Here is a 24,527-nt window from a genome sequence, read left to right as displayed (position 1 = left end):
CATGTCCCACAAATGCTCAATAGGACTGAGGTCCGGGGATCTGGCGGGCCATTCTAAGGTTGTGATGTCGTGGAGAACTTCTCTGGAGATGCGTGCAGTGTGAACCCGGGCACTGTCCTGCTGAAACATCCCATTAGCAATGTTCGCCATCATAGGGACAACCACTGGATTGAGTACCGTATCAACGTACTGTCGAGCAGTCATAGTGCCCTCAACAAGCACTAATTGTGATTTCACATTAAAGCCAATAGCTCCACAGACCATAATGCTTGGTGTTGGCCCTGTGTGCCTCTCGTCAATAAGATCTGGGCGGCCCATCTCCCCGGTACGTCAGCGCACAGGATTCCGGTGATCACTGCGGGCAAGACAGAACGCGATTCGTCACTAAAGACGACCCTATGCCATTCGTCGACCCTCGTCGATCTTTCTCGACACCAGGCCAGCCTTACACGTCGCTGTTGTGGGGTCAATGGAACACCTTCTGCAGGGACACGGGCTCGTAAGCCAGCTGCACGGCGATTACCAACTGTTTGTTGTGTAACGTGGGGTGGCACAGCTGCTCGAATTTGCGCTGCTGTTGCATGGGGTTCCATCCGGGCCATCCGAATGATGCGGCGATCCTCTCTCACGGTTGTCTGTCGCGCTGGGCCTGTGCCAGGTCTACGAGTGTGGGTACCTTCATTCGACCACTGCTGCCATACACGTTGCACCGTGGATGCCTGACGGCCAACACGTGCAGCGACAGCAGTCCTTAGCGATAATCCAGCCTCACACAGCCCAATTATCCGAGCCCTCTCAGACGGCGACAGTTGTTGATAGCGTGCTCTTCTCTGTCGTCGAGGCATGTTTGGCGGGGAACACTTCACTGCACAGACTGCAAGTCAACTACGCTACACCAGAGTCCGTATACTGGAGTTGATTCCTCCGCGACCAATCACGTGGGGAGACCTGTAGCAACAATCCAATGGGTCTGAAACTTTGATCTTTTACATACCTACATGGCATCGTTCCACATCTTGAAAATCAACACAAACGACCAATGCCTTCATGTTGCAATTTCCATTTTCTTAACTGTATGTTAGATTCTCGCGGAATAATTTTACATTTGTGTCAAAATACATGGAAATAGGTATTTAAGCCCTGAAGATGGTTTCCCGTCGTTTCCCATTTTCACACTGCCGATACCTTCCCAATGCTAGGCCGTTCCCGCCCTTGACTTGCCGAAAACCTTCGATGTATTAGGGTGACGTCAAACAACTACGTTCTGGAGACGGAGAAAAGCATGACAGAGGGATTTATTGCTCGAAAATGTTTGTTGGACACAATTAATGTTATGTATTTTACCAACAACAACAACAACAACAACAACAACAACAATAATAATAATAATAATAATAATAATAATAATAATAATAATAATAATAATAATAATAATAATAATAATAATAATAATGCACGGCACCAGGAGTGTCCGAAAACATGTTGCGCTACCTGCGTGTCTGGGTGAGAAGGTGAAACCCGGTGTCGCCACTTCACCTACTCCTGTCGAATAACACCAAGGGGTCTGCTGAATAATTAACGTCTCCATCCGACCGACGAATCGCTATCAACATCATCATATGCCCTCACACAACATGGACTCCGCGAAGAGATTTGGAATTTAATGTAGTTTTTGACACGCAATCTGGAGACTAACAATTGTATACCACCTCCTCTCCTACCCTGTTGGCGAAAAATGTTTCCACCTATGGGCTCGAACCGGCTATCCACGATGTCAGACACATTGTCACCGGACAGACTAATATTGCTTGTACTTTGATTGTATAATTTGAAAGACACACTAAGAAAAAGATTTAAATTTCGAATATGTAAGTTGTGATAAATCTTAGATAAAATTCTAATTTCTTTTTAAGGATTTCTCGAGAGCCATGCCTTTAATGACTACGCTTGAAGCTGTACAACATAAAGTCGCGCCTCTCCCATTCTCCAAGGTGCAGCCATAATCCTGGACGTGTGTGGGACTCCAATTCAGTTTGAGGAACAGCTCAACAAAGCAGGAGGAGTGACATGACATGTAGCCACCCCGAAATGAACTTCAACTCGTGATTTCTTCTTTCAGAGCTAGAAGTCTGCGGTATTTACTTTCGCAGCACTTATGGTAAAATCTATGGATGAGACAAGTTTTCTAATTCATACACTAACTGAAATTGACTTCCGTGTATCATCGTTGAGTCCACGAACCTACTACACTGGCGTAGCAGAGGGAGAGGTGATACTCCCACGTGGCGCGTCCCAGGTGGCGGATAGGGGGGTCCTAACCAGCTTACCGGCGGACTTGAGGGAAATGAAATACCTCTCGCGGATCAAACACACACCCCCTGTGGGTGGGGGAGGCAGACGAATAATACACCCACGCTATCCCCTGCCTGTCGTGAGAGGCGACTAAAAGGGGCGACCAAGGGATGATAAGATTAGAACCATGAAACTACTTGCGATTAGTACCACCACGCGGGGAACACCATAGGTCGCTATTACTTGCGCGTAGTACCACTATGTTAGGTACCAAATAGGTTTTTGATTAGTAGCACGCAGGAGCACCGTGCGGTCAGACTTTTACGGTACCTGTGATTAGTAGCACTATATGAGCGACACCAGGGTTCTGGCTTGCCTATGATTAGTGCCCTCTATATAAGGAACACCACGGGATAGTACGAGTCCCTGTGCTTAGTACACGTATGTGATGAAAACCATAGGTTTGCGTTGCCTATAAATGGCGCCGCTATGTGTGAAACACCATAGGTCTGTATTACCTGTGCGAATTTCATTACCTGTGAGTAGTACCATAATGTGTGGAATACCGCGAGTCTACGATACTGTTGATTAGTACCGCACCATGACAAATACCATGCTTCTACTTTCCAAGCGATAAGTACCATTATGAGAGGCCAATGACCCCTTTAGCTTGCAAGAATCATCGATTCAGTATTGAGCTATAGAAGCAGCCCCTTGGTCAGTATCACTATTGTTTTCCGTCAGTTTCTTAGACTGAGGCATTGCGGGTCGGCTCCAATGATTGTTTTAACTTCATATCCATCCGTTCATTCTTCGTCCTCACGTTTTGAATTCTGGTCAGAGGAGGATTTTGAATTTTTATTTTGTCATTGCATTTCGTCCCATTTCGTACCACCAGGGGCCGATGACCTTGATGTTAGACCCCTTAAAACAACAAGCATCATCATCATCATCATCAGCGTTGAGTGTGTCCCGGCGTCGGGGATTTTAATTCCCCCCCCCCCCCCCCAACTCAGAGACTGAGACACTTCTCTTGATATTCACACGAAACTATGAAACAGAAAGAAATAATGAATAAGAAGGGCCCCATCAAGATGAGCGGAAAAGCGTATGCAAATGTACTTGAGCATTTTTAAAAATCGTTTAAGCAGTCAGTTTGTGTGATATCTATCAATCTACGTTATTCCTGAAGGCTAAGGCGAGCTAAATGGGGGATAAAGTCTACCCTCTGGCCAAAATATAACTTTTTTTTTTAGAATTTGTTTTACGTCGCACCGACACAGATAGGTCTTATGGCGGCGATAGGACAGGAAAGGGCCATGAGTTTGAAGGAATCGGCCGTGGCCTTAGTTAAGGTACAGCCCCAGCATTTGCCAGGTGTAAAAATAGGAAACCATGGAAAACATCTTCAGAGCTGCCGACAGTGGGGTTAGAACCCACTATCACCGGGCGAGTTGGCCGTGCGCGTAGAGGCGCGCGGCTGTGAGCTTGCATCCGGGAGGTAGTAGGTTCGAATCCCACTATCGGCAGCCTTGAAGATGGTTTTCCGTGGTTTCCCATTTTCACACCAGGCAAATGCTGGGGCTGTACCTTAATTAAGGCCACGGCCGCTTCCTTCCAACTCCTAGGCCTTTCCTCTCTCTTCGTCGCCATAAGACCTATCTTGTGTCGGTGCGACGTAAAGCCCTTAGCAAAAAAAGAACCCACTATCTCCAGGATGCAAACTCACAGTTGCGCGCCCCTTAGCCGCACGGCCAACTCGCCCTGTCAAAATATAAGCAGGAGTTGGTTTACTGTTGCCAGGTTACAGGAGGGAAAAATCTCTTTGGGGACCTCAGAAAATCTCTCGTATAGTCAAAATATAGCTTGTTTGATGTGCTAAATAGTAATAATAATAATAATAATAATAATAATAATAATAATAATAATAATAATCCTGAATAAGTCCACTGGTATTAGAAGGTTGTCAAATATATTAGCCTCGTTTCGGTAGTTTTATTCCTTTTCTTTCTTAATCCGTTTACCCTCCAGGGTTGGTTTTTCCCTCGGACTCAGCGAGGGATCCCACTTCTACAGCCTCAAGGACAGTGTCTTGAAGCGTGAGTTTTTGGGTCGGGGATACAACTGGGGAGGAGGACAATAACCTACTCCAGGCGGCTTTACCTGCTGTGCTGAAAAGGGGCCTTGCAGGAGAATGGGAGGATTGGACGGGGTAGACAAGGAAGAGGGAAAGAAGGGGCCGTGGCCTTAAGTTAGGTAACACCCCGGCATTTGCCTGGAGGGGAAGTGGGAAACCACGGAAAAACGCTTTGAGGATGACTGAGGTGGGAATCGAACCCTCCTCAACTAAGTTGACCTCACGAGGCTGAGTGGACCCCTTTCCAGTCCTAGTACCACTTTCCAAATTTTGTGGCAGTGCCGGGATTCGAACCCGGGCCTCCGGGAGTGGCAGCTAATCACACTAACCACTACACCACAGAGGTGGACAGTTTCACTCCTGCGGGACAGAATTCCGGTACCTCGGCATGTCCGAAAACCATAAAACTGTAGTTAGTGTGGCGTGAAACCTTGGTCAAACTTGTTTTTTTAAAATTAGTTAACAATGTACTTACCTCGGTGAGAATCCAGAGTCTTGATGGTCCATGTTCTTGGTTAAGACAAGAGTACAGCGACCATGTAGTATCGATCGTTAGGGGAAATATTCTCTCCAATCTGACAATACAGTATAGTTAATATTTTTCGTGATGATCCTTCTAGAGTTGTAGAAAAAGGTGAATTAAATGAATTTTATTTTACAAATTATGAATTAAATGTTAAAACATGAAGGAAATGGAAGACTCTAAAAATTCCTGTTTTCCATATCATTGCCAAAAATTATCCCTTGATCTCTTTGGCTCTGTAAATTTCCTACCGAGCCAAATCAAATCAAATCAAATCTCATGGCGCTGTAGCACGAACGGGACTACGCGACCACTGCTCACCGAATCCTCTCGGCTTTCTTGACCGGGATTGGTATAGTGTTCTGACCTCAAGCAGGTGAGCGCCCTCCAAATGCTCCTTATCTGGAAAATCCTTCAAGTTACAAAGGAAAAGCACAGGAAATGTATTTCTAAATCCAGTTTTTATGAGGAGATAATGGACTCGGTCATGAAGGATAACAGAACTAGCTTCGAACCCTACTGTCGGCAGCACACTCAAATTTGCCAGATGTACATATATGTTCTTGCGTTTTCCGACTGCTTGGTTCAGAATTCCTTGGGTTCGGTTCCTGGCCAAGTTGTCCCACTAACTATTTTTAGGGTTTTCGGAGACGGCGAGGTGCCGAAATGTTTTCCCGCAGGAGTGCTTTAACGTGCCAGTAAATCTAACGGCACGAGATTGATCCTACCACCTGAGCTACTCAACCCGGTTAAATAGTGTAGCTGGAAGGTGTGTTAAACATCTGGAAAGCCACCCGGAGTAAGTCGAAACAAACCGTCAACCCGGGGCATAAAATACCGTATTATCTTGATGATGATGATGATGATGATGATGATGATGATGCTTGTTGTTTAAAGGGGCCTAACATCGAGGTCATCGGCCTCTAATGGTACGAAATGAAATAAACAAAAAGTTCAAATTCATCCACTGACCAAAATAAAATTAAAAAAAGTCATGAGGAATGAATGGATGGACATGAATCCAACAAAAAACCAAAAGCCAAACAAACAAAAAACAGTGGATCAGACTCAAAAAAAAGATCGTAAATAATAGTATTAGTGACCAAGGGACCACCTATAAAGCACAATGATGTTTGATGTCTAAAGGGGTAAAAAATCCACGTCTAAGGCCCCACAGAATGGTACATGTCGCGAGTAAAGTAGAACCATGGTATTTGTCATGTTGGGATACTAATCGAAAGTAGCGAAGACTCACGGTGTTCCACACAAGATGGTACTACTCACAAGTATTGTACTTCGTACAGGGAACGCAGACCTATGTTTTTTTCACACAATGGCGCCACTCACAGCCAACGCAAACCGATGAGGTTCCTCACCTAGGTGTACTAATCACAAGCGCCGGTATTCCCGTGGTGTTCCTCACATAGTGGGTACCAATTACAGGCAACGCAGACCGACGGTGTCGCTCATATAGCGCTACAACTCACAGGCTACGCCCAGACCCGCGGTGTTGCTCACATGGGTACGACGCACGGGTACTGGAAACCCACAGGGAAACCACTCTCTGCTGCTACTAATCACAAACCTGTTTCGTACCTAATTTAGTGGTACTACTCGCAAGTACAGGCAATCCATGGTGTTCTCCGCATGATGGTACGAATCAAAAATAGTTTCATGGTTCTAATTCAATCATCCCTTGGTCGCCCCTTTTAGTCGACTCTCACGACAGGCAGGGGATACCGTGGGTGTATTATTCGTCTGCGTCCCCCACCCACAGGGGATAAAGAGAGAGAAAAGAAGAAAGAAGGGATCCGCCACGTCCAAAAATGAACGGACGAAGAAAGGCAAGGGCCACGAAGGGCGTGAAAATGAAAGACTCCCTAGGCCTCGAATGCTCTAATACCGTCGGGGTCGGAAAAGAACAAGAATTGTCCAAGGGAGGTCGGATAGGATAGACGAAAGTGAGGAGCCTGGCACAAGTAAGTGGAAGCAATGCCTTGACTCAGCTAAGGGCCCCGTGGTCGCCAATCCACACTCCCAAGTTGAGAGCCCCTTGGGCCCCTGTCAGTCGCCTCTTATGACAGGCAGGGGATACCGCGGGTGTATTCTACATGTGCGTCCCCCACCCACAGGGGGTTGTGTGTTTGGTCCGCGAGAGGTATTTTATTTCCCCCAAGTCCGCCGGCAAGCCGGTTAGAACCCCCCTATCCGCCACCTGGGACGCGCCACGTGGGAGTATCACCTCTTCCCCTGCTACGCCAGCGTAGCAGGTTCGTGGCCGTATTATCTTAATTTGAAATAATCTGTTATGCATACATCTTCAGACTTTTTTTTTTTGCTAGGGGCTTTACGTCGCACCGACGCAGATAGGTCTTATGGCGACGATGGGATAGGAAAGGCCTAGGAGTTGGAAGGAAGCGGCCGTGGCCTTAATTAAGGTACAGCCCCAGTATTTGCCTGGTGTGAAAATGGGAAAACACGGAAAACCATCTTCAGGGCTGCCGATAGTGGGATTCGAACCTACTATCTCCTGGATGCAAGCTCACAGCCGCGCGCCTCTACACGCACGGCCAACTCGCCCGGTCATTACAGACTTTTATGCCTTCTGCAAGCATCTGTGAATTCACTAACCACTTCCATAATCTTTCTTTGTAACTAGCTCTGTGACCTCGTTTAGTTCATACCTATTATTTCTAGATCATCAGAAACTGAGTCCAGCCATCGTTAGTCCCCTTCTATGAATCCTATCCTGTATGATCGAGTCTATTATTCTCCTATGTAACCTATCCTCCTCCATTCGCTTCACATAGGCCCACCAGCGAAGCCGGTTTAGGCGTACAGTTTCGTCAATCGAGTACATTCCAGACAGCGTTATTTCCTCATTCCGAGCACCCTCCTACCTATGCTCACACTTATTTGTTCCACCGATCATTTTCCCCACTTTCATGTCTGTTACTTTAAATTATGAATGGGTTATCCTCAGTCCAACCAGCTTTCACTCCCCTACAGCAAAGTTGGTTGAAAACAGACCGGTGTAAAGATAATTTCTTCAGGGAGCTGACTTCCTTCTTACACAATATTGTACATTGCGAGAGCTCGCTTTGTTAGCTTTGCTGCACCTTCATTCAGTCTCACTTACTATACAACCATCCTGGGAGAATACACATCCTAAATACTTGAAGTGATTTACCTGTTGGTGTTCTGTATTCTCAAGCAAAGCAAAGTCACCTCCGTTCAGGCCATGAAGGCCCTTGGAGGAGTGGAAGGTAAAGGCTTCCACTATTGTTAACCTCGGCACGTGATGGGGTAGAGTGGTTAGCTCTACGCCCAGCCGCCTTTGCCCCCAGAAATTAACCTGGTACTCATTTTTGGTGTAGGCTGAGTGAACCTCAGGGCCATATGCACCACCGGAAGTGGAAATCTCGTTTCTTAAATTTTACGACTTCCTGACGGGGATTCGAACCCACGTCCTTCCAAGCTCGCCTTTACCGCCTCGGCCAGGCAGCCCCTGTTTTGTATTCTCAACATAATATTAATAATAATAATAATAATAATAATAATAATAATAAGTTTCCCCTATACGAAGAAACATAGAATCATGGATATGTTTCTGGGTTTAGAAGTCGAGAGACTGAGTAGAGTAAGTAGAGACTTTTTGGTTGTTCCCCTTTTAGTAGCCTCTTACGACATGCTGGGGGTACGGTTAATGCATCCTTTGATTGCACCCAGGGAGGAGAAGGGTTCTATAAATCGAAAGAAAATTCTTAGTGTATCTACAACATAATGTGAGGAAAAAGAACGAGATTCTAGACCCCATAAATACTAATATAATGTTATATGCATAATATGTATCAGTTGATGATGATGATGATGATGATGTTTGTTGTTTTAAAGGAGCCTAACAGCTAGGTCATCGACGCCTAATGGTGCAACGAATGAAACGATAATTAAAACTTCAAAATGCATCCACAGACTAAAATGTGAAACGAATTATAATGAGAAGAAAATGACCATGAATCCAAACAATCAGTGTATCCAATTCGCAATGCCTTGTTATAAAAAGGGGTCCAAAATCTAGGTGGCCGTGCGGTTAGGAGCGCGCAGCTGTGAGCTCGCATCCGGGTGAGATAGTGGCTTCGAACCCCACCGTCGACAGCCCTCAAGATGGTTTTTCGTGGTTTTCCATTTTCACACCAGGCAAATGCTGGGGCTGTACCGTAATTAAGGCCACGGCCGCTTCCTGCCCATTCCTAGGCCATCCCTGTCCCATAGTCGCCATAAGACATATCTGTGTCGGTGCGAAGTAAAGCAAATAGAAAAAATCTAGGTCACCGGCACCTCATAAGAGTACTAATCACTGGAAAAGCAGAACCATGGTGCTCCTCGTATAGTGGTACTAATCACAGGTAACAGACTCGTGGCGTTCCTCGCATGTTGGTATTAATCACAGGCAATGTAGACCCATGGTATGTCACACATAATGGCACCACTCTCAGGCAACGCAGACCCATGGTGTTTCTCACATAATGGCACCACTCGTCAGCAATGCAGACCCATGGTGTTCCTCACATAATGGCACCACTCTCAGGCAACGCAGACCCATGGTGTTCCTCACATAATGGTACTAATCACGGGCAAAAGCCAAACCCGTGGTGTTCCTAATCGGAGGCAACGTAGCCCCGTGGGGTTCTTCATATAGTGGTACTACTCACAGGTAACGCAGACCCATTCTGAATACAGAAGAACCTACACATTCCAGCGCAGCGTACGGCACCTTTTCTCGCATGAACATTAGTCCGCGCAGCCGAGTGCCTCCCCCCCCCCTTTCCCCTTCCCCACCTCAATGGGATACACACGATGGTACCAACCACAGACAACGCCCAGTGTTACTACTCATAGGTAACATGGATCCATGATGTTCCTCACAAAGTGGTACTGATCGCAAGTAACGTGGGCCCATGGTATACTTCACGTAATGCTACTAATCACAAGTAGTATCATGGTTCTAATTTCATCATCCCTTGGTCGCTCCTTTTAGTAGCTTCTTACGACAGGCAGGGGATACCATGCGTGTAGTTTTCGTCTGCGTCCCCTACCCACAGGGGGTTGTGTGTTTGGTCCGCGAGAGCTATTTTATTTCGTTCAAATCCGCCGGCAAGCCGGTTAGGATCCTCCTATTCGCCACCTGAAACGCGTCACGTGGGAATATCACCTCTCCCGTTGCTATGAAAGCGTAGTAGGTTCGTGGATGTATCAATTGATGTTTGGACCTTTCTGAAACTATGCCACTCTCCTGAATTGCCAACATAATAATAATAATAATAATTTGCTTTACGCCGTACCAACACACGTAGGTCTTATGGCAATGATAGGATAGAAACGGCAAGGAAACGGCCGTGGCCTTAACTGAGGTAGAGACTAGTGTGAAAATGTGAAAACACGGGCTGCCGGCAGTGGAGTTCGAACCGACCATATGCTGAGCAACCAACCCACTTGGTAAATGAACTGTAAATACGTTCTTCAGACTGGAAATTACGGCACTATTTGTACGGTTTTCGGAGACGCCCATGTGGTGTGGTGGAGATCACAACCGCCCTCTATGTCTGAAGAGGTATAAGAATGAAGGTATCGGCCAAGCAAAGAAAAATACGGTCGCGGCCGGAAAGGTGACCAAGGGAGGTCGGGCGGGAAATATGAAAGTGGAAGTAATGCCAGACTCAGCTATGGGATCCGTCGCTCGCAACTCACGCTCCCTCCATCGCGTTACTTTACATGAATTTGACAGCGCCCCACTCACAGGGATCCAGAATTTTGTCCCTCAGCAATTCTGTTACGTAGTCTACCAGTAAAACAATTATAAGCGTCCTGTCAGTGAGTCAATCGATTGATTTCGAATAATATCGGTTGTTTCATGGATGTAGTAAACTCTCGGCTCATGTACTAGGCCACTCTCTCACAAACGTGCAACTGTTAAATACAACTGTTAAATACTTGTCCTAAAGCACTTAACCGCCGACATCAACACTTGGTACAGTGAAATCATGCACAGCACTTTGTTGAGTAAAGCAGCCCAGATAAGAAAACACCAAAACACTACCGGTACAACAGCATTCCTCAAACAATTACAGCTGGACAATCGAAACTGCTGGTAGTGATTCTTGTTTTATGAGGAAGTAGAAATCTAGATTGGGTTATACAGAGTATAAGCCTCACTCTATCCTCACCGCCAAAACATATTACCATTAAGTAAAGCTTGTAAAAATATTGCCGTAATCATTGCCGTAATTACAACAGCATGAATTCCTGCATGTGATTTATGTTTTCCTTACGCTATGTCGCACATTTTTAGAGGCATATTTCCATCGCGAAATTTGCAGAACTCAGAAATCTTCCTCTAGCCGTTTTGGTGTTCAGATCTCCAGAGTACCAGTCCTCAAAATGTACTTACCTTTCGTCGTTCCACCAGCTGCCTGTAATCGCTCATTTCTAGCCACGGTAACTTTATTTCAAATATCTTTAGAGTCATTCATGTTTTCATACAGAAGGTACCTCTTAAATGAATAAACCAACAGTGTGAATCATTATAAGTGAATGATAGTATGTGTGTAGGCCTACATTAGATAAGTCATTTTCATTAATCTCACTGTAGGCCTATATAGGGTTATTCAGCTAAAATGTTCACCTAAAAGAACTCGTGAATAGCTAAGAATATCGACATTCTGTTTTTAAGTCCAGTAATGGTACCAAGAGACTCAAAATCGGACATGCAGTATTCTTACATGACGTCAATATCTTTTGAGATATTCTTTTTTAAATGGAACTACGGTGTTTTCTGCACCTAGCATTAAACCTACAAACGTTATAAATTCAGCACCGTGATATTCTGGAAATATGACAAGTTTTTCTCGAGAAAATGTAATATATTCAAACGTGCTTCATTTTCCACCTTGGGACTGCCCTGTTTGATTAGCTATTGACATACAGACTTGCATCACCTTCTTCTGATAGATAGGTGTTGGCTGTCTTGAGCCCAAAAATACACTATGATAAAATGTATGATTTAACAAATTTAACATCGCCATAGGTACAGGTATATGAAAAACGGACATAAGACAGGTTCTGTGGGAACACATGACATGAAACCACACAGGACCGTACGAGCTAGCTGCGCGGTGTGGGCCGCTTAGCTGTTAGGGTGCGTTCGGGAGGTGGTAGTTCGAAACACACCATCGGAAGCTCTGAAGATGGTTCTCCGTGGTTTCCCATTTGCAATTTAATTACGGCGGTGACCGCTGTCTTCCCAGTCCTAGCGCTTTCCTATCCCATCGCCGCCGAAAACCGACCTGGGTTAGTGTTAATACTAGGAAAATAGAAAACCATATATGAATGACGTCAAGAAGGACATCTAACCGTAACACTGGGCCAAATCGATATGCATGACAGGGATCGAAACACATCCCCACCAAGTTGTGGGAAAAGTGGCAGAGAAGGCAGAGAAACATTAAGAAAGAAAGAAGGAAAGAAAGAAAGAAAGAAAGAAAGAAAGGCCTAGTATGAATTTTTTAAATTAATGGAGGTAATGGAAGAACTACAACTGGGTAATCACCACTCGTTAACACTAATCAGAAGAGAAAGAAAGAAGTCGTCCGGTTCTTTGAAGAATGATCAAAAGAAGTAGAATTGCAACGAAGACTGTGAAAATGAAGGACTCCCTATGCTCCGCAGAAACGAACAAGTCGGATAGGAAAAGAAATGAAACCCCTCGCATGTCTGCTTTTCCTTTACCTGTTGCCTACGTCGGTATTAAAGGTAATAAATCGTACATTTTATAATAATAATAATAATAATAATAATAATAATAATAATAATAATAATAATAATAATAATGTCCCACTAATTACGTTTCCGGTTTTCGGAGTTACAGAGGTGCCGGAATTTTGTCCCGCAGGAGTTCTTTTGCGTGCCAGTAAATCTACGGACACAGGGCTGGCGTATTTGAGCGCCTCTGTCAACTGGGGCTCTGAAAGCCAACGCCTTAACCGTCTGAGCCACTCAGGCCGGTTTTTATCATAGCGTATTTATGAACACAGTATCTGTCAGAAGAAGGTGAACAGCTAGCTCATATTTCATACGTAGCGCGAATCAAACAGGGCAGTAGTCCCAAGCTGGGAAATGAAGCACGTTTGAATATATTACATTTTCTTGAGAAGTACTTATCCAATTTTCAAAATATTCACGGTGCTAAATTTATAATCTTTGTAGGTTTACGGCTAGGTGTAGAAAAAGAGTAGTTCCATTTAGAAAACTAGTTAGTACCATTATCTCAGAAGATATTGACGCCATGAAAGAATAGGAACCCTACTGTACGTCCGATTATGAGCCTCTCGGTACCATTATTGAAAGTGAAAACAGAATGTCGATATGTTGAATGGTTCACGAGTTATTTGAGGTGGATACACTCTGTATAGGAGTTGCTTTACGTCGCACCAACACAGGCAGGTCTTATGGCAAGGGCGAGGAGTGGGAACGAAGCGACCGATGCCTTAATTAAGGTACAGCCCCAGCATTTTCGTGGTGTGAAAACAGGAAAGCACGGAAATCATTTTCAGAGCTGTCGAGTCTGGTGTTGGAAGGCACTATCTCCCGAATGCAAACTGATAGCTACGTGACGCAAACCACGCAGCTACTTGCTCGGTACTCTTGACTAATGATATGGTTGCTAAGGCGCATATCTTTTGTGTTACTAGTTAATACTCAAATCAGTGTTTTTATATTTCATATTTTTCATAATATTTTCTGTCCAGTAAAGGAGAGGACCATGAGTGCAAACTTCGTCACTACTAGACACAAGCAAATTAAATTACATGGGAATTTTAAAGAAAAACCTCGAATGCCGATTATGTATCAAGCAAGGCTACAGCTCACATACCGTATTTGTGAATACATTCATGGAACCAAAGGCTCATTACTGGGAATGTATACTGTAAGTAAGAGCACACGGTAGTAATGCTGATGGTTAGTCAGCGGGCAGCCGTAAAGAAATGACACCAGAATCTTTTAAGGCCCAATTTTTATGTTATTTCTAAGTTGTTCGCTCATATTCGTGAACAGCGCCGGAAATAGCAAGTTTCTCCCTTAACCTTACCATCGATACTTTATGAGTCATACATATATCACTAGAACAAGCTAACACCAGTACGTTCTGCACCATACAGTGTTGAACAGAAAGAATGTTAACATTCGAATGACCGGGCGAGCTGGCCGTACGGTTAGGAGCGCGCAGCTGTGAGCTCGCATCCGGGATATAGTGCGTTCGAATCCCACTGTCGGCAGCCCTGAAGATGGTTGTCCGTGGTTTCCCATTTTCACACCAGGCAAATGCTGGGGCTGTACCTTAATTCAGGCCACGGCCTCTTCCTTCCCATTCCCAGGCCTTTCCTGTCCCATCGTCGCCATAAGACCTAACTGTGTCAGTGCGACGTACAGCAAATAAAAAAAATAAAAAAAGAAAGAAAAACATTCGAATGATCTTTTGCACTTGTCCATAACATTGTCATGTGTTCTCCAGAAGTCCGGGTGTGAAATGATGTGAAATCCGGTGTCGGACCGTCCTCTAACACGAGCTCAAAAGCCTTCACTACATATGAATGCTGTGGAGAGATTTGGAATTGAACCCGGGCTTTCGGCAATTAATCTCGTGATTAGAAATTATATTCTATGACCTCTTCTACCCTGCCAGCCAACATTCTGATGGAGAACCAACGGAAATGGAACCGCTTAAGCTCGGTGTCAGACCATATCGACTTGGTCGGAGGTGTTTTATAATTTGATAATCATTCAAATGAAGTCTGAGTAAATATGACATGCGAGCAACGTGTGGATGTTGTGCCATTCTGTTATCAATAAAATGGTTTTCTTTTCAGGTACGCACTAGTTTTTTTATAACTTTGAATCTATTATTCGACAGTATGGAAAAATTAATGTTATATTAAGTAAGCTGACACTGAAAAGTATGGCTTTAACATTAAAAACTTGTTTTCGGAATATAAAGCAGTATAGAACACCAGACCTGTCCCGGCATACATCAGTAACATTACATGATGTATTTTCGGATTCGGGAAAGCGTACTCTGTTCAAATAACTACAGTAAAGTTAATTCTAATGAAATTCCACGCCGAGGTGGCCTTAAAATTGTAATCCACGGTAAGAACGGGCCTCAAATTACGAGTAAGTACACACATAGAATGTTTTATACAATCTGATATTTTAATCCCAAAACTGACAAGCCTGTGTTATTGCAATGTGGGCACCGGACAGAGATTGATTCTAGATCAAGTAACAAAACCTTCCACCAATGCAAATGACAACACTTTGAAACTAACACTTACAGTCCATCACCTTTGAACGCACACATCACACGCATAAATGTACCTGTTAAAAATCTAAACTCAGCCAACTGTCACACAGTGAACTTAGTGAACAACTTTTAACACTTAACAACTGCCTTGCCCGTGTTCTCAGTGAACAACTTTTAACACTTAACAACTGCCTTGCCCGTGTTCTCACCTCTCAACATGCCGATGAACGCCTTGGGCATGTTCCCAAAACCTTCTGTGACGGTCTCACGGTAGACAAGCTCTTGGTTCTTGACCCACTCCTTCATCTGCTCAATACCTTCCGTCCAGCGATCCCACCAGCGGTACACGTTGAACCCCTCAACTCTGAGCTGCTGCAGGAGTATCGGACGTAGGTTATCCGGTACCATAGGAACTTCTCCTGGATCTGCGTTGTACGTGCTGATGCTGCCACACACGGAGATTCGGCCCCGGGAATTCATGTGACTTAAGATGGTGCTGCTCATAACTCCGCCGACGTTGTCGAAGTAACAATCCACACCGTTGGGCGCCGCCTCCTTCAGCGCCGTGTCCACGTCCATCTTCTTGTAGTTGTAGGCGGCGTCAAAGTGCAGGTCGTCCTTAAGCCAGCGTACCTTGTCGTCAGAGCCAGCGAAGCCTATCACTTTGCAACCCTTGATGCGGGCGATCTGACCCACCAGGCTACCTACCGCCCCCGCAGCGCCGCTCACTACCACCACTTCACCTGCCTTCGGCTGGCAGATCTCGAGGAAACCAAAATAGGCGGTGTTACCAGGCATGCCCAGTACACCCAGAGCCAGGGACAGAGGAAGTTCACCGAAGTCTGGAAGGATGTAAGCTGGACCAAATCCCGGGGGTGGCATCGTCTTAGGATCGTGCACCGTGAGTGTCTGCCATCCCAAGTAGCCAACAATAATCTTTCCGACTGGAAAATCTTCGTTGCGACTTTCAGCAATTCGTGCGACTTGAAACCCGTGCATTAGGTCACCTTCTCGCAATCTGTTAGCGAGCAGTCGATTGCAAGGGTCCACACTGCACCATAGAGCTTCGCACAATATTTCTCCATCCTTGAGGGGCGGAAGTTCTTCTTCGATGAGCTGCAGGTCGCTCTCTTGCGGTTCTCCATGGAACTGCCTCGCGAGTATGAACTTCTTCGTCTTCACCATGGTCGACTTCTTTGAGCACTGTTCACGGCGAGCTCGGTACACAGAATAAGAAGGACTAGACTAGAGATGGGTCGTTCATGAACTAACTAGCTCATTTGAACGACTCGCTTATTTGAACTAGTACGAGATCGTTCAAATATTTCGAACGAGTCGTTCACGTGAGCATACAATAATAATACAGAGGAAAGGCGAACAATGTGCAGGAACATACAGCATATTAAAGGAGGACGAAGATGTAAACAAGCACCATCTATTGTAAAACTTACGTACTAGCTCAAGTCCGGCACGGAATACTATCTCTCTTGCGCCGCTGGTGCTGTTGCTAAGATAGCTTTACCTAGTTCATTTGAACGAAATGCCGCGAGGGCTGCTTCCATGAAGACAGCACAAATGAACTACCTCGTTCATTTGAACGAAATGCCGCGAGAGCACAAATGAACTACCTCGTTCATTTGAACGAAACATAAGCACGCACACAAATGGCCAATGGCGTGCCGTGTTAATGATCACATGACAGCACATTTCTCAACTGGTAATGGAGCAGGAAGAAGAGTTATTAAAAATTAGAAAGTTTATCTGTCTCTCGTAGATGCCTTTTCTCCGCCTAGGGAGGCTGGCGGCGCCGCTGGGCACTGGGCATCTGTTTTCTGCTCGTGCTAGGCGCTCCGCAAGACGATGAAGTACCAAGTTCATAGAATGTCGTACTAGCCGCCTAGCTTTGTAACTGAGCGCATGTTGGTTCGAGTCCGATCCTATGCAAGATACTGCAACCATACCACCCACGCCTTTTTAGTCTAGAGTCAAATGCCACCTCATCTAGAAAACGAAGAAAAATAAACTTCAAAGTGATGGGTGAGCAAAAGCTCTTTCGACCGTGCAAGGATCAACTGCACTCCTCCGTTCCAAAGAATCAAACCAATGGCCCCCCAGGGCCATGGTGCGTTCGCGACAAAAGATCATAATATAGCACTTAACTAACTTAAAGGGCTAAAATGAACGGAGGGAAATTTAGGATGCAATATTTTTTCCGGAAAAATGACAATCAAAGAAAAGTTTAAAAACCTATTTATTATTCCTTGATAAAATCACGAATAATTGAACTTAACCCTGAATAATTATACTACGGTATAATGAAAATAAAATATACAATATCCGATGGACTAAATACAAATTTGGAGATGTCACTCCTTTCATTAAGAAAATATAATAATTCATGTTTGTTAATATTTATCGATTAAATGTCGAAGTTGTTTGTTCCATTCCCTTTTTGACATGACAATAAGTGTTACATTAAATAATCGGTACAAAATCCTTTTTAAGAACAGAAATATCCTTGTAAATGCGACTGTTCTTATTACAAGCCTTCTTCACTATTAGAAGAAACAATTATCTATGCGAAAAATTAGAGACAACTTGAAGTGGGCGCCTAACTAATTAATTATACTACTAAATAAATAAACAAAAGAATAAGCGAACACTAGTGGATAAAATCATAATCATCAAAATAAGCTTTGACTGATGTTGGGTGCAGAAATCGAACCCACATCACAATGACTCCGATGATAAATAACGAGACAGAACCCGTTTTGGAATCCAAACAGACAGGACGTTTCATAGGGTTCGTCCTCCCAGCTCTTTAACAGATAAAAAGGACAATTATCATCTTAGAGCAATTTTTTCCCGTGGATAAAGGCAGTAAATAGCTTCTTCTCTCTCAAACAGCTGGTTCATACTCCCCTTAAAACCGCCGTGCTTTAAACAACGTAGGTGGTGGGGTGTGGTCAAGGCTGTATGGTTTAACATTCAAATAAAGGAATACGAAGACGTACGCAAGTACCATCTGTTGTAAAACTTACGTACTAGCTCGTGTGCGGTGCGGAAAACTACCTCTGCTCACGCCGCTAGTGCTGTTGCCAAGAGAGCTCATAATAAACTACCTCGTTCATTTGAACGACGTGCCACGAGAGCTTGTTTCCATGAAGACAGCACAAATCAACTACCTCGTTCGTTTGAACGACTTCGTTCATTTGAACGAAATGCCGCGAGAGCACAAATGAACTACCTCGTTCATTTGAACGACAAAATAATCTCGCACAAAAATGGCCAATGGCGTACCATGTTAATGGTCACGTGACAGCACATTTCTCATCTGTTCATGAACTACCTCGTTCATTTGAACGACTCAATGCGATGAACGGTATCGAATGAACTAGTTCAAGCAAATGAACTGACTGGACCCATCCATAGACTAGACCCTGTGTCGAAACGCTGATATCTGCTGTGTAACGTGTTTGTCAACTAAGGTTTGGAAACTTGCCGTGGTTCATCAACATCTCCTACAGTGGTGGAAATATTTATTGCATCACCTTTTATAACTAACACTTTTTGTTGTAATCTTTGAATAACTGAGCTAAATTGGCCTGATTTCTCTCTATTGCTATCAGAAATGAATATACACAATAATTTTTGTTTTATTCTTAATTTTTGTTTCTGTAAAAAGATCTTTGTTTCTTAAATTTAACACTTTCTTGAAAAATGGGTTAAGTGGGTATCGCAACTATTCTGTTTCCTCTTCTGAAATATGTTGAAAAGAACATTGCACATTAATGTTGAAACATAACACTGATTGATTTTTAGGTTTATAAATACACAATTGCCTAATACGAATGCACTGTTGCCATTTAATACTTTGTTGTTCCACCGCGCGCCTTAATCACCACTTGGCATCGTGAAGGCATTGAAAGAATTAACTTTTTAATATACTCCTCACTCAGTTCATGAAATCACACACGCAAAATGGTCTCCAACAGTTCGCGTTTATTCCGTGGCTTCTTTTTGCTGATAGCATTTCCCATAACCTTCCAACAGTTCTCAATAGGATTGAGATCAGGGCTTTTTCCAGGCCACTCTGACACTCGAACCCCATTTTGTCTAAGGGAGGTTTTTACCTGAAATGTAGAAATACGTGATAAATAACAATTAACGTCATCTGCTTCGTGTTTGGTACAAATATTAATCATACGACTCGCCTTCAAAGCTCTGTGGCAAAGAGCGGAGTCATCCTGAAAAATGCAGCTGGAAACATCTCCAAACTGGTCTCTTATCGTTGGCATAAGCTTCCTTTCAATGATGATTATGTAGGCATCCGCGTTGACAGTGCGATTTATGAAGTCCAGGCGCCCTACTCCGTGACTGGAAATGCACTCCCAGATCATCTGTCCTTGTGGGTGTTTGACTGTATGTGTTACACATGATGGAAAAAATTCTTCACCTTTCCTTCGACGCACAAACACTTTCCCATCTGAGCCATGCAGATTAAATTTGTACTTGACTGAAAACATCACTCTATTCCACATCTCTGGTGTCCATGTCGCATGTGCTTTTGACCATTTTAGCCGCTGTTGTCCCATTGTCTTGATCAATAAAGGCTTCTTTCTAGGACGAAGGGCTGAGAGTCCAACTTCCAGTAGTCTATTTCTTACAGTTCTACTGGTTACTGTCACACATTTCTTTCCAGTCTCGCTTTAATTCAGATGATGACAGGCGACGATGGTTTAGCAAAAGCCTTTTCAAACCGGGCGAGTTGGCCGTGCGCGTTGAGGCGCGCGGCTGTGAGCTTGCATCCGGGAGATAGTAGGTTCGAATCCCACTATCGGCAGCCCTGAAGATGGTTTTCCGTGGTTTCCCATTTTCACACCAGGCAAATGCTGGGGCTGTACCTTAATTAAGGCCACGGCCGCTTCCTTCCCACTCCTAGGCCTTTCCTATTCCATCGTCGCCATAAGACCTATCTGTGTCGGAGCGACGTAAAGCCCCTAGCAAAAAAAAAAAGCCTTTTCAATACCCTGTCCTGTTTGACAGTAGATGCCCTTTTTCGACCTCTTCCTTTTCCCGCGATCAACATTTCCTTTTCCCCTGTAATTTTTCAGGAACCTCGAAATCGTAGACTGATTAAAACCTGCCTTAGAGGCTATCTCTGTCGTGCTGAGACCATCAGACAAATAAGCAAGTATTGTAGCTTTCTTTTCTAGCATTAATTCTACTGACCTGCCCATCTTCTCGCTGCAAAGTCTCAACTCAAAATGACTGTATAAACACTGGCTTAATTGTAAAAATAAACAACAAGAACAAAAAGTTGTGTATTGTTGGAAAATTTGAGAAGAAGTCTATCTATTAAGGCAAGAATACGTCAACAACGTTTAACAACAAGCAAACAGCTGTAAAGGACAAAAAGACAAAGTAATTCATGGTGATGCAATAAATATTTTCACCACTGTAGATCTTGGAGGTGTTGGGTTCATCCTGTAGTAGACACGTCACCCAACGTTGACCAATCGGGCATTCGCAGCGTTGCCCTATTTGAAAGGCTCCTCACACTCGCTGTGAGCGAATGTCAGATTAAATACCATACGACATGAATAGTGATGAAAACAGCGCTACGGAGGGACTCGAGAAATCCGCGTAATTTTATCTGTTTTCGAGTTACGGTTTGTTAAGATATGATCCCTTTAGAACCCATGTTCCTCCTGTCAGCATTATAGGGCATCATATCTCACAGAGTGCTGTTATTAGGGCTGCTGTTCGAAGGGTTTTTAAAGTCAGATCTGCTAAAATGAAATGCAATTTTTCAGCGTTAGCATAATGGTTTGTGTGTGTGTCTTGAGTTTCCATTTCGTGATCATGGCTCGGACACTCTACCTGCCTGATATGCTGGTAATGCTGTAAATTTCTAAATTGTAATTTTGTAATTTAATATTAATGGTTTTACGTCCCAGTAACTACTATTGCGTTTTTCGGAGACGCCAAGATACCGGAACTTAGTCCCGCAGGAATTCTTTTACGTGGCAGTAAATCTACCGACACGAGGCTGACGTATTTGAGCAACTTCAAATACCACCGGACTGAGCCACGATCGAACCTACTATAAGTACGGGTCTGAAGGCCAGCGCCGCTCAGCTCGACGAGGCTATCGTAGTATGAGATAAAATATTGTGAAGTGATAAGCGAAGTCACTCCATGGCAGTTGCGTAATTACCTGGCTTTAGCCCAGTTTTTCTCCCGGATACCTTTCCCCAAGTGGAGGGATGTATTCACTATATACAAACACTCAGTCCCCAGACTAGGTTCTTTTTAATTACTTAAAAGCACGGCAGTCCTCCTCGTGTTAATGATTTTAAACCTAATATTTATCTGAATAATTCAATTCTGTGGGCCGATTGCTGAAACGATGACTAGTTTTAAGCCTTAGACATCGTCTACGTGAACAACATTAAATCATTCACGATCTTCCATTGCATAAACAATGTTCAGTCGATATTTAACTAGATATCCCTTAAAGTTTCAATTTTGGTTTGAAACTGGAGACAGAAGTATCTTTCATGCAACTCTTTGCTTGTCGCAACCAATGAAATTCGTCGGTGCGCGCGCCGAACGCCAGTCAGCTGTTTGTCTGCCTACACATTACTCAAATATGGCTGAGCATGACTTGCCCACAGATAAGAGTATCGCTTTCGGTGCAAATTAAATCTCATATTATCGACACTAAAGCGACACGCCACCGTACGGGGAAGTGTAGCTTTCATTATAGCGTTGTTACAGTGAGTGTAATTTACTCATAAATATAGTAGCTTCGACGAGGGGAAGATGAAGCAATAGTAATGTGTAAGCGAGTGTGTTGTACGGGCCATATAGATGTAGCTTACATTCTGGAGATCGTAGATTCGAAACGCATCATCGACAGCCCTGAAGATTGTTTTCCGTAGTTTCCCTATTTTTACACCAGGCAAATACTAGAGCTGTTTTTATGGCCACGGCTCTTCTTCCCCAGTCTTCTTTAAACGATAATCACCGCCACTTGCCTTTTCCTATCTGATAGTTGCCGAAAACCTATGCGATTATATATGTATATAAATCCCATGTAACCTACTTTTTAGTTTTCACTATTATGTGTGTTTACTTGGCAGTAAATATAAGTGAATCTCTCCCGGTTGATGTATGTGACAGCCCTCAGACGATCGGGACGCGTAATTGTGATATGTATGTAGTCGAAGTGACCTATAATTCCATGGAAATTAGCCGATGTATATGATAAAATATATCGATTGCCAAGAATAGTATTCTAGTTGACAGTTACCGGACTGTCACTTTGTCAGTCTCAAGAAACAAGTCTCTCGTAAAGCGAAACCTTATTTTATGATTATCTCCCCGTGCATGTCAAACGAATTGCTGCGATTTACCAGCGGGCGACCCACAGAGAGGCTGTCGGACTAACCCTTTCTTCCCGGAATCGTCTCAACATGATAATACAAATTACGTATTTCACGGTACATAACCTCTGACTGTGATTCACTCCTGTCATTTGAGTTTAAACAGTGCTCTCGGCAGTATTTAAACATGGCTGGTTGAACATCGGTTTTAGACAGTGCCTAAGTGATAAATGACGTCTCTGCAATGCGGCAGCCATACCTAGGCATTGTTTAACCGTTGACATAGTCTAAATGCCGTTTCTGCAATCGGCCCTGTATGTTTGGACGAAGATTCTGGTAATGCCGATTCTTTTCATTTGCTTTGTGTCGCACCCACTCAGACACTCAGGGCCGATTGCAGAAACGATGACTAGTTTTAAGCCTTAGACATCGTCTACCTAATCAACGTCTAAATCATTCACGATCTTCCATTGCATAAACAATGTTCAGTCGATGTTTAACTAGACATCCCTTAAAGTTTCAATTTTGGTTTGAAAATGGAGACAGAAGTATCTTTCATGCAACTCTTTGCTTGTCGCAACCAATGAAATTCGTCGGTGCGCGCGCCGAACGCCAGTCAGCTGTTTGTCTTCCTACACATTACTCAAATATGGCTGAGCATGACTTGCCCACAGATAAGAGTATCGCTTTCGGTGCAAATTAAATTTCATAATATTATCGTATCGACACTAAAGCGACACGCCACCGTACGGGGAAGTGTAGCTTTCATTATAATGTTGTTACAGTGAGTGTAATCTACTCATAAATACGGTAGCTTCGACGAGGGGAAGATGAAGCAATAGTAATGTATAACCGAGTGTGTTGTACGGGCCATATAGATGTAGCTTGCATTCTGGAGATCGTAGATTCGAAACGCATCATCGACAGCCGTGAAGATTGTTTTCCGTAGTTTCCCTATTTTTACACCAAGCAAATACTAGGGCTATTATTATTGCCACGGCTCTTCTTCTCCAGTCCTCTTTAAACGATAATCACCACCACTTGCCTTTTCCTATCTGATAGTTGCCGAAAACCTATAAGATTATATATATAAAAATCCCATACAACCTACTTTTTAGTTTTCACTATTATGTGTGTTTACTTGGCAGTAAATATAAGTGAATCTCTCCCGGTTGATGTATGTGACAGCCCTCAGACGATCGGGACACATAATTATTATATATATGTAGTCTAAGTGACCTATAATTCCATGGAAATTACCCCATGTATATAATAAAATATATCGATTGCCAAGAATTGTATTCAAGTTGACAGTTACCGGACTGTCACTTTGTCAGTCTCAAGAAACAAGTCTCTCGTAAAGCAGAACCTTATTTTTTATTATCTCCCCGTGCATGTCAAACGGATTGCTACGATTTACCAGCGGGCGACCCACAGAGAGGCTGTCGGACTAACCCTTTCTTCCCGGAATCGTCTCAACATGATAATACAAATTACGTATTTCACGGTACATAACCTCTGACTGTGATTCACTCCTGTCATTTGAGTTTAAACAGTGCTCTCGGAAGTATTTAAACATGACTAGTTGAACATCGGTTTTAGACAGTGCCTAAGTGATAAATGACGTCTCTGCAATGCGGCAGCCATACCTAGGCATTGTTTAACCGTAGACATAGTCTAAATGCCGTTTCTGCAATCGGCCCTGTATGTTTGGACGAAGATTCTGGTAATGCCAATTCTTTTTATTTGCCTTGTGTCGCACCCACTCAGACACTCAGACGATGGGAAACGGCAGGGCTAGGGCTGCGAAGGAAGTGGCCGTGGACT

At 43.8% G+C, this 24,527-nt stretch overlaps 2 protein-coding genes across 3 annotated transcripts in view; one reads left to right on the top strand and one right to left on the bottom strand.

Moving 5' to 3' along the window:
- LOC136872592 (inactive dipeptidyl peptidase 10) overlaps positions 1-24,527 on the top strand; it is a 782,685-nt gene that overhangs the window by 153,220 nt on the left and 604,938 nt on the right. The gene's annotated exons all lie outside the window — the stretch shown is intronic.
- LOC136872591 (prostaglandin reductase 1) lies at positions 15,198-16,556 on the bottom strand. Of its 2 annotated transcripts, XM_067146388.2 has the most exons (2): positions 15,502-16,556; positions 15,198-15,456 (listed from the first exon to the last, which is right to left on the bottom strand). In XM_067146388.2, the coding sequence occupies exons 1-2, from the start codon at positions 16,492-16,494 to the stop codon at positions 15,439-15,441; spliced, it is 1,011 nt and encodes a 336-aa protein (XP_067002489.2). In that variant the 5' UTR covers positions 16,495-16,556; the 3' UTR covers positions 15,198-15,438. The 2 variants fall into 2 exon arrangements, with proteins under 2 accessions (XP_067002489.2, XP_067002488.2); XM_067146387.2 differs by having other exon boundaries at positions 15,198-16,556.

The sequence above is a fragment of the Anabrus simplex genome, chromosome 4 (assembly GCF_040414725.1).
Source record: "Anabrus simplex isolate iqAnaSimp1 chromosome 4, ASM4041472v1, whole genome shotgun sequence".
Taxonomy (NCBI): domain Eukaryota; kingdom Metazoa; phylum Arthropoda; class Insecta; order Orthoptera; family Tettigoniidae; genus Anabrus; species Anabrus simplex.
Note: the sequence above shows the minus strand (reverse complement) of the source record. Positions and strands in the feature narration are given on the sequence as shown.

Bases quoted from the DNA above. Each gene is read 5' to 3' on its own strand.
- LOC136872591 (XM_067146387.2), bottom strand. From the start codon at position 16,494: ATGGTGAAGACGAAGAAGTTCATACTCGCGAGGCAGTTCCATGGAGAA.